General features: G+C 52.0%; 1 protein-coding gene across 1 annotated transcript; it reads right to left on the reverse strand.

Moving 5' to 3' along the window:
* Positions 1-275: 275 nt before the first annotated feature.
* LOC310836070 (inositol polyphosphate 5-phosphatase OCRL-like) lies at positions 276-13,414 on the reverse strand (the record flags this gene model as incomplete). Its single annotated transcript, XM_083720995.1, has 9 exons — positions 276-415; positions 499-610; positions 1,425-1,552; positions 2,254-2,338; positions 2,852-2,971; positions 11,104-11,127; positions 11,522-11,757; positions 12,574-12,739; positions 13,304-13,414. The coding sequence occupies 9 exons, from the start codon at positions 13,412-13,414 to the stop codon at positions 276-278; spliced, it is 1,122 nt and encodes a 373-aa protein (XP_083577121.1).
* Positions 13,415-14,341: the final 927 nt, after the last annotated feature.

The following is a 14,341-nucleotide window of genomic DNA, read 5'->3' on the forward strand; positions in this document are numbered from 1 at the left end:
CACAGGGCAAAACGAAAAGGAAGCGTCATTTCCGGGAATGGGCTTGTTGGCAGCGTCACAGACGAAAGTCAGATGACTCATCTGGATAGCTGAGTATGAATGTATGTGTTTGATCTCTCGTAAACGGCTTTGAAGTAGAACAATAAATCTTGTGAAGAGATGGCGCGAAGCCCAGAATGTTGCTTTACTAGCTTATCAGCACCCTCACCCCTCACAGGCAGGCACCAGAGAACAGAGGCTGGGCCTTGCCTCTTCCCTCCCAACTTCATCTCCAGTCACGCTTGGCACCTTTCGTAGTCATCCACCCCCAGCAGGAAGCCCAGGAGGAAGCCGATGGCACGCTGACGCTCCTGTGGGCTCTGCTTCGACAGAACGTTGGGCAGAGGCCGTAGCAGGAGGCTGGCGAAGAGGGTGGCTGCAGGGAAGCGAAAACATTTGCATGAGAGGAGGCGGGAGCAGGAGGAAGGCCAGCTCCCAGCCAGGACAGGCAGGCCTTACCTAGCATGTTGCCACTGACGTTGTTGCTCTCAGAGTATTTCAGCAGCTCCCGCAGGAAAGCCACCACGAAGCGGAACACGTTCTGGTGCGACCGCGGCAACTGGCAGATCACCTGCAAGACAGGGAGGGGCAGTTTGGAGTTTCAATGCAGAGCTTTGCTAGAGGAGGGGCATGGATCACTAGCACAGTGTACTTTTTATGTTTGCAGGTTTAGACCTGGCATTAAAAAAATAATTTTTAAAATGGTAACTGGACTAGAACTCTGCTGGGAACTTTGGGGAATAATACAACTGTAGAGTTGGAAGGGACCACGAGGGTTAACTAATCGAACCCCCTGCAATGCCTAAGGTGGGGCTCGACCTCAGGACACTGAGATGAAGAGTCTTATGCTCTACCAACTGAAATATCTTGGGGGAAGGGCCATTGCTCTGCTTTTCATGCAGAAAGTCTCAGGTTCCACCCCCAGCATCTCCAAGTAGGGTAGGGAACATCCCTTGTCTGAAATCCTTGAGAGCCACTGCTTGTCAATTTCGACAATACTGAGTTAGATGGCCCAGGGGTCTGATTCAGTATATGGCCGCTTCCTGTGTTGGAAATTGAAGCGAGGTTCACTGAAAAAGGTGGGCTATTGTTACAACTCCTTGTCAGAAAGCAAAAAGACAACATGTGCGCACCCCACCCCCCTCCACAACCGAGAGGGATGGTTATCAAAGGAAACATCAGCAACCTCTGCAGTTAACAAGGCTTCCCAGACCAGACTAGCCCTCCTGCCAGTGTGCCGATTTACTGGCTTTCAGGGATGTTTTAGTGGATTTCCTGTTACTCGCGGCAACATTTGGACTAGATGCCTTTGGAAATCCCTTCTGATTCTATGCTTCTGTACACACCACAGACCAGCCAGGAAGAGATGGGGCTCTGGGGCCGACCTGGCGACAGAGGTGGCTGTCATGGGAGCACTCAAGGCAGAGCTGATACAGTTCATAGCAAATGACTGGTTCTGGCACTGCCTCCAGGAAGATGAGCAGAGCTTCGGCCACCAAGTGGTCACTGCCAGCTATTGACAGCCTGGCAAGGGAAGTGTTCTGTCCTGTTACCTGCAGCCTGCCTCCTTCCCAGGCTGGTCCAAAGCAAGAAGCTTGGTCCTTATACATCTGGGCCCACCTTGCAAGTTCCCCCTTTTGGCACAAGGTAGACCTTGAACCCACAGCCCTGAGATTAAGAGTGTCACGCTCTACCAACTGAGCCACCCCACTGTAATTATCCCACACCTCCCCTCTTGACAAAGCCGCCTGCAAAGCTGATCTGCCGAGGAAATGTCCTTCTGCAGGCATGGTTTCAATCCAAACAACAAATACTGGTGGTCAACTCCAAAAGTGCGGTCAACAAACCCTGCTTGCCAAAGAACAATTGAATGCACCCTTGAAGCTCCTTTGCAGCCATGTCTTTACCTGTCTCCACACCTGATACCACGTATGATGCTAGATGTGGGGGCTGCGGGCCTGTCAAGATTCCCCACCTCTGCTCTATCTAGCCAGGCTGATGTTTTCAAATGGGGGTTAAAGCTGTTAAGTTGTTTGGATGCATGACTGGACTTTACTGTGGGCATTTCATTTTGATGTGTCCCAGAGCCTTAAGGATGGGGTGGCCTAGGAACCTAAGCCACCAGGGATATAAAAGTGAGGTCCACTCCAGCCAAGAGCTAAACAAAACCACCAAGCAGCCCTGCTCCCCAACAATGTCCCCCAAAGAGGATACGGATCGTCTCAGGAATGCTGGTGTCCAGGCACTCAGTTATCTCCTGCAGCTCGTCCTGCGTCCCCGGGGTCTGGAAGAGGTCCTCCTGAAGCAGAGTATCACCCATGCGTTAGGAAGGGATGAGGTACATCCTGGATAGCACGAAGAACAATCCAGCCCTGGGGTGCATAATGTGAGGTCGAGGAATGCCACAATGGAGAGAAGCCCATCACCAAGAGGCTGAGAATTGTATCCCACCTCCTGCTTTCCACAGTAGCATTCCTACTACCCCTCTCATGATTTTGGGCAATGGGAGAGTGAAATCATTCCCCGCTTCTTCTAGTGGCGAGTCTCAGAGAGCCACTTTGCTAGGAAGAGACAGACAATGGTTGTGAACACTTGGGTTTTTCTGAGCTGTTCTAAGGAATACCGTATGCTGGATGTCCCACCCACTGCCGCTCCTCCAAGGTGCCACTATACTCACAGCAGGAGTTTGTAAGAGCGAGTTGGTAGCTAAGATATAAATAAATTGTGACGTTTGGAACCTGCACACCCCAAAACTGGTACTGGATTCCGGCCAACACCCATCCTTTAAATGGTACAGTCCCCCTCAGCTCACCTGGTGGCAGGCATTCTTGAAGAGGTGGTCCACCAAAAGCCATATCTCCTTGGGTATGTGCAAAGGCTGCTCAGTGGAGTCATCACCATCTTGGGGTACTATATCCAGAAACTGCTTCTCCTGGAGGTCCAATGACAAGCGGGACTGGCATGAGAGCCTGACAGAATGTGTGCCTGTATGCATTCTTTCCTTGCTCCAGCTGGGTGGACAAGTCTTGCCTTCTGAGGCCACAACTAGGGCTGGGCGATATCTGGCTTTCAACACTGTGATATATCACTAGCTAAACATTGCAATACACCAATATATCACAATGTCTAAAATAAGATGGAGCTATGTTGAGGCATTGGCTGGCTTCACGGTTTTCCCCGCATTGTGATTTTTGCTGGCGCCTGCTCTCTTGTGATTTGCTGCCCCCTGCAGGAGGGCAGGGGAAAGCTGAACCGGCAGAGTGCACAGGAGCTGCAGGAATCTAGAGAAGCATTGTCTGGCTTCACAGTTTCCCCCCACTTTGTTTTTTTTTGCATAGTACACACACACATCATGATTCGCAATATATTGCCAGGTCAAAAATTATGCAACCAGTATCACTATATAGACTTCAAGCTGATTTGAAAATATATATAAATTAACATATCACCTGGCCCTAGCCACAACAAGCATCTCAAGTGGGGAAACAAAAAACAAATTGCTTGCACCCCAAATCCAAGCTCCCCCTCCCCCTATTAATATGCAGCTAGTAATCCTCCCACTCCGGATGTGCAGTTCACCCAAAAGCTTACTAAATATGCAGCTGTGGACATGAGGGTTGGCTAACATTTTATTTAAATTGTTGGAACCTGCCCTGGGACCTTAGGGTGAAGGGCAGGAAATAAGTAACAAAAACAGCAACAGAACATGGATGGGCCTTCATAGGTTGATGGGCTGCAGCCCCAGCCAGCATGATGAGATGATGGGGTCACATGTTCACCACCCCTTGTCTAGAACACGTTGCAGAGGCAGTGGTAGAAACTGAACAACAGCTGGAGCCCCAGCCCACTACTTTGTCTGGGCAATGCAGCACACAGCAGCTGGTGAACCATGCCTCCGGCCTCCTTCCCATCTTCCTCTCCAGAAATGTTCAGGGTGGTTAGTTCTATCTCAAGCTACCACATTCAAGAGAAAGAGAAAGAGAGGAGGGGGGAGCAAGAGAGCTTTAGGAGCACAGCAATGGCAAGCAGCCCATCACTAAAAGGAGTTGGCAAGGATGGAGAATTTGATTCCAACTCCACTTCCTCTCATCCCCAGGGAAGCTGTTGATTAGGACCCAATTCATCCCCACCCCCCGCCGCCAATACTCCCCGCCCCTGTCTTGAGAGAGAGAGTGTGTGTATTGGTGTGGGGAATGACACATACTGTATCAGAGTCTTAGTGCAAGAGTAGCTGATGCATGCTAAAGAACACAGAAGCATTGCTAGCTTAGATCAGCATTTTGTTCCCACAATGGCCAACCACATGCCCTTGGGAGTCCATAGGGACACGGGTGACAATAACACTGTCCATCATTGTCAGGGAACTGCCATCGCAGCTAGCAGAGGAGGCGAGACTCAGCAGCGATGCTGGAGAGGGGCCAAGCGGGGAGAGAGGCGAATCCCCGGCTGGGGAAGATAATCAGCGCTACACCAGGGCTAGAGGGGGGCCGATGGGGGAAGCGGAGAGTAGGCTCCAGGACTCTTCGCAAGAGACCAGCGAGGAGAGCACAAGTCCTCTGCTGCCTACGCCCACCCTGCACAGAAGACTTTCACGCAGGGAAAGTAGGCGGCGACTTGGCGTCAAAGAGCTTCTTTGCTGGAAGAGGTTCAAGAAACGCCCACTGACGGATTCTGCCAGCGACTGAACAGCCACGGAGTGGAGGGCTGTCCAGAGGGAAACGGCTCAACCAGGCAAACTAGCCAGCAGAAGCGGTAACGTATGCACAAGCAACCCTTAAAGCCATTACAGCAATCCGTCAGTCCCTGAAGTTGCTTGTGCGCAGCGGCAGGCAGGGGAGCATAATGAGTCAGACTGGAGAAGCCGGCGGCGCGGAGCGAGCAGCTGGAGTGCAGAATCTGGTGGAGAGGAACCGAGATTTAGAACAGCATGTGGCTCTGCTGACGGCGAGGCTTGATGAACGGAGGGCTCAGGATGCCAAGGTCAGACCCACCCCCATCGCAAGGAAGGTACCGGGGCTAGTGCACAAGTTTGGGGGGAAGCCCCAGGACTACAACGCGTTCCGGACGGAAATAGAGTACGCTTTGGAACTGCAGCATGATAATTTTGCGGATGACGGGGAAAGGGTGGCTTATATTGTCGGGCATCTGGAGGATGGAGCGCGGGAATGGATCAGGCCCCTAATGGCAACGCAAAATGCCGCCCTGAAAGACGTCAGGAAATTTTTTCAGGCAATGAATGCAATGTTTTCAAGCGAAGTGGAGCAAACTGTGGTTCGACGGCAATTGATGGGGTGCAAGCAGGGGAACCAATCTGTTAGAGAGTACTGGTCGCGCTTTGCGATGTTGATCCACCGGCTTGGGTGGGATCTGGACGCTGAACCCATTCAGATGTTGTTTGAGGAGGGGTTGTCCCCAACGGTCAAGGATGAGCTTTCCCGCATGCCCCGCCCGCAGTCGATGGAGCAGCTGACCAAGGCTGTGCTTGCGATTGGAGCAAGACAGGAAGCCCGGGCTCAGGAGAAGGGCGGAGGGAGCGGGGAGCGTTACCATGACTACCGCATTCCTGAAATACCAAGGCAGCCTTCCCAGCCGGCAGAGCCAATGGAAACACCACGGAAGGGCGCAAGAGGGAGGGAAAGATTGGAAAGCCCACAAGAAGTGTTTCCTCTGCCAACGGCCAGGACATTTTGCCAGGGTCTGCCCTCAAATAAAGGCCTGGCAAGGGATGGTGGGAGCTGCTGGCTGTGAGGGGGAGGGGAAAACGGAGCAGGCCCAGGGAAACGGCCAAGCTTGGCTGCCAATCAGCGGGGGCAGCAGCCAAGCCAACAACCAATAGAAGTGCCCCAACCAGACCCTCCCAGGACAGCCATAGCCCTAGAAGTGGTGCTAGAACTCCCAAATGGGCACCCAGTGAAGGTGAAGGGGCTGCTGGATTCAGGCAGTTCCTGCAATTTCTTCAGCAAGAGTTTCGCTATGGAACACCAACTCCACCTGCTGCCTCTGGATTTCCCCTTGCAGGTGACAACCATAGACTGCAGGGAACTTCTGGGAGGGTAGGTGACGCACCAGACCCCACCAATGAGAATGAGGGTGTCCAGGCACACAGAGACCATTGCCTTTCACGTAGCCACACTGTCAGGACCCCCAATAATACTGGGAATGAGCTGGTTGGGACTGCATGATCCAGTAGTGGTATGGCACCAGCGGTCAGTCACCTTTGGGTCAGCTTACTGCTTGGAACACTGCATGGGGGGGACCCCAAGGATGACAGTGGCCAGGGTGGCTGGAATGGCTGTGGAGCCAAAGGGGAAGGTGCCACCCCAATATACTGACCTGCAGGAGGTCTTCAGCGAGTAGGAGGCGGATAGACTACCCCCCCCCATAGGCCCTTTGACTGCCAAATCAACCTACTCCCAGGGGCTCAGTTGCCAGTGGGTAAACTGTATGCCATGTCGGACAGGGAGATGCAGGAGTTGAGGGAATTTATTGACAAGAACCTGAAAAGAGGTTTCATAAGAGAATCAAGGGCGGTGGGGGCCAGTCCGGTGTTCTTTGTGGACAAAAAAGACACAAATCAGCCCAGATTAGTCGTAGATTATAGGGGCTTGAACCTGGTATCGGAACCCGTGACCTTCCCAATGCCCAGGATTGACGACATTTTAACAAGGGTGAGGCAGGGGAAAATTTTTACCAAGCTGGACCTCAGGGGAGCATACAATTTGATCAGGATGAGGGAGGGGGACGAATGGAAAACCACCATGTTCACCCCACTGGGGGCCTTTGAGTACTTAGTTATGTCCTTCGGATTACAGTCGGGCTCCGCCTGTTTTCAAGCTTTCATGCACCACGTGTTGGGTTCCCTGCTGTACAAGAACTGCGTAGCCTTCTTGGACGACGACTTAATCTATTCTGACAATGAGAAGCAACATGTCAATGACGTCAGGGAAGTGCTAAAGAGACTGCAGAAGCACCAGTTGTGGGTCAAGCTGGAAAAATGCCAATTTCACACAAGGGAGGTCGAGTTTCTGGGGTACAAGTTGTCAGACAAGGGCCTAGCTATGATCCCCAGCAAGGTGCAGGCGGTACTGGAATGGAAGGCCCCAAAGACCCGGAAGGACGTGCAGAGGTTCCTAGGTTTCAGCAACGTCTACAGGAAGTTTATCAAGAATTTCGCCTATTTAACAGCACCCATCACAGACTGTCTCAGTAGCAAAAAGAAGTTCGCCTGGACGGAAGGGGCCCAGCAATCCTTTGAAAGCCTGAAAAAAGTGTTCGCATTGGAAGAACAGCTCCTGCACGTGGATCTGGAGAAACCCATGAGGCTAGAGACCGACGTGTCAGACCGGGCCATAGGAGCCATGCTTTTGCAGCCAGGAACCCAGCAAGACTGGAGGCCGTGCGCTTTTTCTCGAGGAAGCTGAACAAGTCGGAGCAGAACTACACGGTGTATGACCGCGAACTGCTAGCTATCTATGCAGCATTTCGCCGATGGAGACATCTGTTAATAGGGGCGCGGCACAAGATCCAGGTTTGCACGGACCACAAGAACTTGGAGTACTGGAGGACTGAGCGAGTACTCAACCAGAGACAGATTCGATGGGCACAAGAGTTCTCCAAGTTTTCCTTCGAGATCCGGTATGTGCCGGGAGAGGAGAATGTGAGAGCCGATGCTCTCTCCCGGAATCCGGAGTACATGGAAGGAGAGGGACCGCCGGAAGCCCGACACATGTTCCCCGAGGACAGATGGGTGTGTGGGGGAGTGTTGGTTGGGAAACGGGAACTAGCCGGTCTCACCAGGGACGACGAGTTCGCCCAAACTAAAATCAGGGAACTACGGGAAGGAAGGGAAAACCATGGAGAGTTTGAGGAAAAGGAAGGGGTACTGTACTATAAGGGAGCACTGTATGTACCGGGGGAGACCTTGAGGGGAAGGGTACTCAAACAACTCCACGACTATCCAACAGCGGGGCACTTTGGTCAGCACAAGACCATGCTGCTCATCACCAGGCAGTTCTGGTGGCCAAGGGTAAGGGAAGATGTACAGGAGTACGTACGGGGGTGCGACCGCTGCCAGAGGGCAAAGGGGGAGAGGGCGGCCCCTGCTGGGTTACTGGAACCCTTACCCATGCTGGGAAGACCCTGGGAGGTGGTGTCCATAGATTTTATGACAGATTTGCTCAAATCAAGGGGGAAGACGGCAGTTGTGGTAGTAGTCGATCTACTGACAAAAATGTGCCATTTCATAGCTTGCTCACATGCGGTGACAGCAGAGGAGACGGCCAGATTGTTTGTGGATCACATCTTCAGGTTGCATGGGGCTCCCTCGAGGGTCATCTCAGTTCGCGGGAAACAATTTACTTCAAGGTTCTGGAGGAAGCTCATGAGCTTGCTGCAGGTCGAGGTGAGCTTCTCGACAGCGAGACACCCGGAAACCAACAGGCAAGTGGAACGAGCGAACAGTATACTCCAGCAATACCTACGCTGCTACGTCAGCAAGAGACAGAACGATTGGGTAGAGAAACTAGCGCTGGCTGAATTTGCGTACAATAACGCTGAACACGTGTCCACGGGAATGAGCCCGTTCATGGCTAATTATGGGTGTCACCCCAGGGCCTTCCCGGGAAGGGGGTAGGAAGGGTGGAACGTACCTGCAGCAGAGCAGTTTGTGGAAGAAATGGAGGCCTTGCACCAGCAACTCCAGATGAATTTGGAGAGGGCCAAGGAAATCTACAAGAGGCAGGCAGACAAGCACCGTCGGGAAGGGGAGACCATACGGGTGGGAGAGCGGGTGTGGTTGTCAACCCAAGGGTTACCCTTTAAGGGAGGGTGCAAGAAATTGCAGCCGAGGTGGCTGGGACCTTTTGAGGTGACTCAGCAGGTGAACCCCGTGGCATTCAGACTCAAGCTGCCTAACAGCATGAAGTTACACCCGGTGTTCCATAGGTCCCTACTCTCTCCGTACAGGGAGGGACGGGAATTCCCCAGACGGGAGGGAGAAGTCACCACACACCCGCAGGTAGAGGAGAGGGAACACCACAACCAAGCCACGGAAATACTCAATTCCAAGTGGCGAGGGCACAAGGTAGAGTACTTGGTAGCGTGGGAGGAAGAGCCCCGGTCAGAAGACACGTGGGTTCCCGCGGAAGCAATCCATGACGGGTATCTAGTGGAAGAATTCCACAGTCGGTTCCCACACAAACCACAACCACCAGCGAGGTTCTGGGAGGAGCACTTTGGCACCGCCGACGTCGAGGAGGACTTTGAGGGTTTTCCTGCCTCCGAAGAGGAGGGAGGAGAAGCGTCGGGGGGGGGGGGAGGATTCAGACTGTGAGGCCCACCCTGCGGGGAGAGATCAGAGCGGGTGGGAAGCGGGGTTTGAATCCTCTGAGGATGGCAACAGCTCCTTCTGGGGATTCCCTGCATCGTCGGCCGAGGACAGGGACGAAGTTGGATCCAAAGGTCGGGCCGGGGGTGGAGGGGGTTCTGGGGGGGAGTTTTATTTGGAAAATAAATCCTGCGTCCAGTCAGGCTTCCCTGCGTGGCTCTGCTGGGGAGCTGACCTGGCAGGAGAGCAGAGTAGCAGCGGTCCTGCGTCCGTGTGAGATAAGGGATAAATCAAGTCCAGAGACAGTTCGGTTCTTATCTCTAGTAGCGTTTATTTACAAAGCAGTAAACCCATCAGAAACTTCCGACATTTCTCTGTGCTCCAAAAGCACACACACGCAGCCTCCAAGCTGTGCTGCGTGTCAGCCAGAAGCGAAAGCAAGTCTGAACAGTGACACAGACTGTGACACACTTCTCTGCATCAAGCTCCTCCCAGATACAGGACACCACGGAGTTTTAACCCTGTCAGTTCCAAACTCCACATGTCAGGGAACTGCCATCGCAGCTAGCAGAGGAGGCGAGACTCAGCAGCGATGCTGGAGAGGGGCCAAGCGGGGAGAGAGGCGAATCCCCGGCTGGGGAAGATAATCAGCGCTACACCAGGGCTAGAGGGGGGCCGATGGGGGAAGCGGAGAGTAGGCTCCAGGACTCTTCGCAAGAGACCAGCGAGGAGAGCACAAGTCCTCCGCTGCCTATGCCCACCCTGCGCAGAAGACTTTCACGCAGGGAAAGTAGGCGGCGACTTGGCGTCAAAGAGCTTCTTTGCTGGAAGAGGTTCAAGAAACGCCCACTGACGGATTCTGCCAGCGACTGAACAGCCACGGAGTGGAGGGCTGTCCAGAGGGAAACGGCTCAACCAGGCAAACTAGCCCGCAGAGGCGGTAACGTACGCACAAGCAACCCTTAAAGCCATTACAATCATGTTCCCCAGAAACTAGTAATCAAAAGCATGTGGTTTATGATAATAGTGGCAATAAATAGCCACTGATAAACCTATCCTCCATGATTCTAAATGTATACAGCTGTCCAAATTGACAGTCACCACTGTCTCCTTGATGAATCCCTAGCCGGAATTAAGATTGCCGGAAGAAATATCAACAACCTCAGATATGCAGATGACACAACCTTGATGGCAGAAAGTGAGGAGGAATTAAAGAACCTTTTATTGAGGGTGAAAGAGGAGAGCACAAAATATGGTCTGAAACTCAATATCAAAAAAACGAAGATCATGGCCACTGGTCCCATGACAAGTGCCTTCCAGTACAGGCAACTCCATTTACGTGCGTTCGGGGCACATGCACACTGCCGCAAAGCTGGAAGTGGCACTTGAAGGGGCAAAAATGTCCCCCCAAAGAGCACAAACGCAGCAAAGTGGCATGGAAACAGCATCTAGACTCCCTCCCAGGAGCTTTTGCACCGACCTTTGAGGCCTGTGGAGAGTTGGAGCAAGGAGTTTTGCAGGGAGTCTGGCAAGTGCTGCTGGTTTTCAAAAGGCCTTTCAAAAGGGTTTCCGGAAGTTTAGAGGGTGTTTGCAGGCTTTTCCAATGCTGTCCCCAATATATGCAATTTCATTTAAATGCACAGTACCTTGGAACGCAACCCCTGTGTAAACGGGGCGTTGCCTGTACCTGATTTGAGCCCACTACAAGAACATCTAGAGGATAGCAAACCAACTCTTACCTTTTCTAGGAAGCTGTCTTCTCCCTGAGATCAGAGGAGGAAGGCAAGAGCAAAAGAAAAGTGGGGAAAAGACAACAAAGTGTGTTAATGGCACAGGCCCTGAGAAGAGAAAGAAACAGCCCGTTGGCTGAACAGTATCTGGGCAGATGGCAGGGAAATGCACACGGTTTAGTGGCCCTGCGAAAGGGCAGGTGGGAGGACCAGAACCTGGGATGACTCAGTCAAGGCAAACAAAGGGCATGAACAGCACACAGGAAGCGAATGCACAGCTACAGGAGCTGAAGCTGAATGCAGTGAAGGACCCCCAGGCCACACATTTCTGAGTGGAAGAGCAGCTGTTTTTCAAGCAGGCAAGCAGAGTGGGAAGGGTAGACATTCAGCAAATGAACCTGCCAGGTAAATGAACCCCTTTCCCTACCAGGTCAATAAGTCTGGTGACGGGAACTTCGCAAATCAGCTGCCTCATCCAGCACAAGGCTTCCAAGGAGGTCCCGAAGCAGCTTGGTAGGTAGCTCTCACTGATGGTGAGGAAATAGTCCTTGCCAGGGTCAAGGTGAAGGACAAAGATATCCTCAATCTTATCTTCTCTTGAATTGAGAAGCGTCACAGAGTCCTTGCTGACGTACACATCCAGGGAAATGTCCACCGTCTCATCTAAAACGGGAGGAGGTCAGGTAGATACACTCTTTGGCATAGTCAAGTTTGTTTGTTTGTAAATTAAAAGTTAAGATAGTGAATAATTTAACAGAAGGACACAATATGAGCCTGCTGGATCAGGCCAATGGCCCATCTAGTACAGCGTCCTGTTCTCACAGGTGTATGTAGGAAACCTTAACTTCAAGAATTAGGAGAAGAAGCGACTCAGTTCCCGCCCCACTTTCCTCTCTATTCCTCCAAAGCAGCAGCTGCACAGAAGATGGTGACAGGATACTGGGGGGGTAAGAGAAAGTGATCCTAACAAAAGAATATAAAAAGGGAAAGCATTTATTTGTCTCCTAAAGGATTTTTGCACCCCCAATGTAACTTTTTTTTTTAGTCTACATTTCATTGAGTTTTTAAAAGTTTGGCTAGTTCTATATGTTCCCCAATATATTTTTGTTCCTCCACAACGTAAAAATATGCATTTTTAAAAATAATAATAATATTTTTTTGACGGACTGCTCTCACTGGTTCCCTGCGATGCCAAAAGGTTTTTTGGGACTCTTCAGCATTTTGGGGCTTCAATTCATTTGTGTGTGTGTTTGTTTAAAGCTGGTCACACACACTTTTACACTTTGGGCTCACCTGCTTTGATGTGTGGCTCTTGGAGGCTTGAGCATGGGGCAATGTAGCCCACAAATGTTAAGCCTCCCCTGCTCTACAAAACTCCCAAGGTTTGATGGAGGAGGGTTGGGAAGAGGAGGAGAAAAGGAAGGCCTTCCCTAGATGACCCTTGGGGTCCCTTTCCAACTCTACAATTCTATGACTCACTGGGCTCCAAGTATCCCTCGCAGGGCTCAGTGCGAAGCCATGGCTTACAATACTGGTTGTCACTGAGCTTGGGGATAAAGGAGAAATGGAGGGTGACCTGCCCGTTGTTTGTGATCTGGAACTTCTCCTTCTGCAGCTGCCGGAACTTCACATTCTCAAACGAAAACTGCCGAGCAAAAGGGGGGGGGGGGGAGGAAAGAGAGTGCTTGCCTTCAGCAGATGGCAAGGAAACGTGTTCCAGGGGGAAGTTTGTCCTTGGCCCCGGGCTCTCATTTAGGGGACTGCACATGCAACAGGTCTAAACGCCACCACACAGTGGCCACGTTTGTTCTTGAGTGTCCATGTGGGGCTCTCCAGATATTGCTGCACTTGCAACTTCCCATTGCCACTGGCCATGTTGGCTGGGGATGATGGGAGTTGTAGTCCAACATCTGGGGGGCACCACACTAGCTACCCCTGGAGTATTTGCCTGTGAGGAAGAGGCTGCAGCTCAGTGGAAGGGCATCTGCTTTGCATGCAAGGGTCCCAGGTTCTATCCCCAGCATCTCCAGGTAGGGCTGGGAGAGATCCCCCGGAAATCCTGGGGAACCACTCGGAGACAGTATAAACAAGACTGAGCTAGATGGGCCAAGGGCCTGACATGATATAAAGCAGGCTTCTCCCCCCCCCCCCCGGTCTTTTTGCAGCAAACCCTCTTTAAGGGGCTGGAGAGGATCCTATTCATCTTTACCTCCCTCCTGCTGAGCTCCAGTGAGGGAAGGATTTCGTTCTCCATTCTGTCCATCAACTGAACAATATCCTCAAACACTTTCCGGTACCGTCGGTTTTCCACAACCTTCATCTAGGGGGGGGGGGGCAGAGCACATTTGTTGGGGCTATGGACTAAAAAGGGGGGCATGTGTTAAGAGCAGAAATGCCTGATGCACCCCCCCCCCGTTCCCAACCCTGAAAGAGGCAAGTACTGGAGGGGCCACTAGGGGCGCAATAGAAGATGGCTGACAATAACATCTCTCCGACCCACACGAGGTAATTTGGAGGCTGTGATGGGAGTAAATAGCCTCCCTACCCCCCCCCCCGGATTGTGGGGTGGGACTGCCCTTGCCTGCTGTGCCCTATACCACCCCCGAATTTGTGGGGATGGGGGCACTAGGCACAATGCCCTCCTGTGGGATTTTGGCGCTCCTGGACGCCGTCTCTGATCCGCGCCACTAGCTGCAAGAACTTCAAAAGAAACAATTTGGATGAAGCGAATGCACATATTTCAAGGAAGAAGGGGGAGTAAAGACTGCTAACAGAAGAGATCTCTGATAAAACAAGAAGAGTCGAAGGAGCAAGTATAAATCATGAGAAGATACGCCAAGACTCGGTATGGCAAAGGGACTGATGGGGGAGGGGGAAAAAACCTTCCTTTCTTTCTTTTATGTGATTAAACAAGAACCCCCCCCCCACAAGTCAGAAATGTCGTTTTTGTCAGCATCGCCCTTGAGCCAGTGTACCAACTGGACTCATGCACTACAGCCCCGACTGGGCTAGGCGAGCTGGGTAGCACTGCCAGAGACCTCCTTTCCCACAGGAACAGGTCACAGTGCTGTGGACTCACAGCTTGGAGCTGAGAGCACCGGATTCACTGTCTCAATAATACAGTCGTTGCGCAGCAGCGTTTTGCAGAGTCTTGCAGAGTATAAACCACTCGAAGAGCAGCTCTGTAAAATATCCTCCTTTATTCTATAACTACAACTATGATACAAAACTATATTGTGGGAGTCAT

The sequence above is a fragment of the Podarcis gaigeae genome (assembly GCF_964106915.1).
Source record: "Podarcis gaigeae genome assembly, chromosome: W".
NCBI lineage: Eukaryota > Metazoa > Chordata > Lepidosauria > Squamata > Lacertidae > Podarcis > Podarcis gaigeae.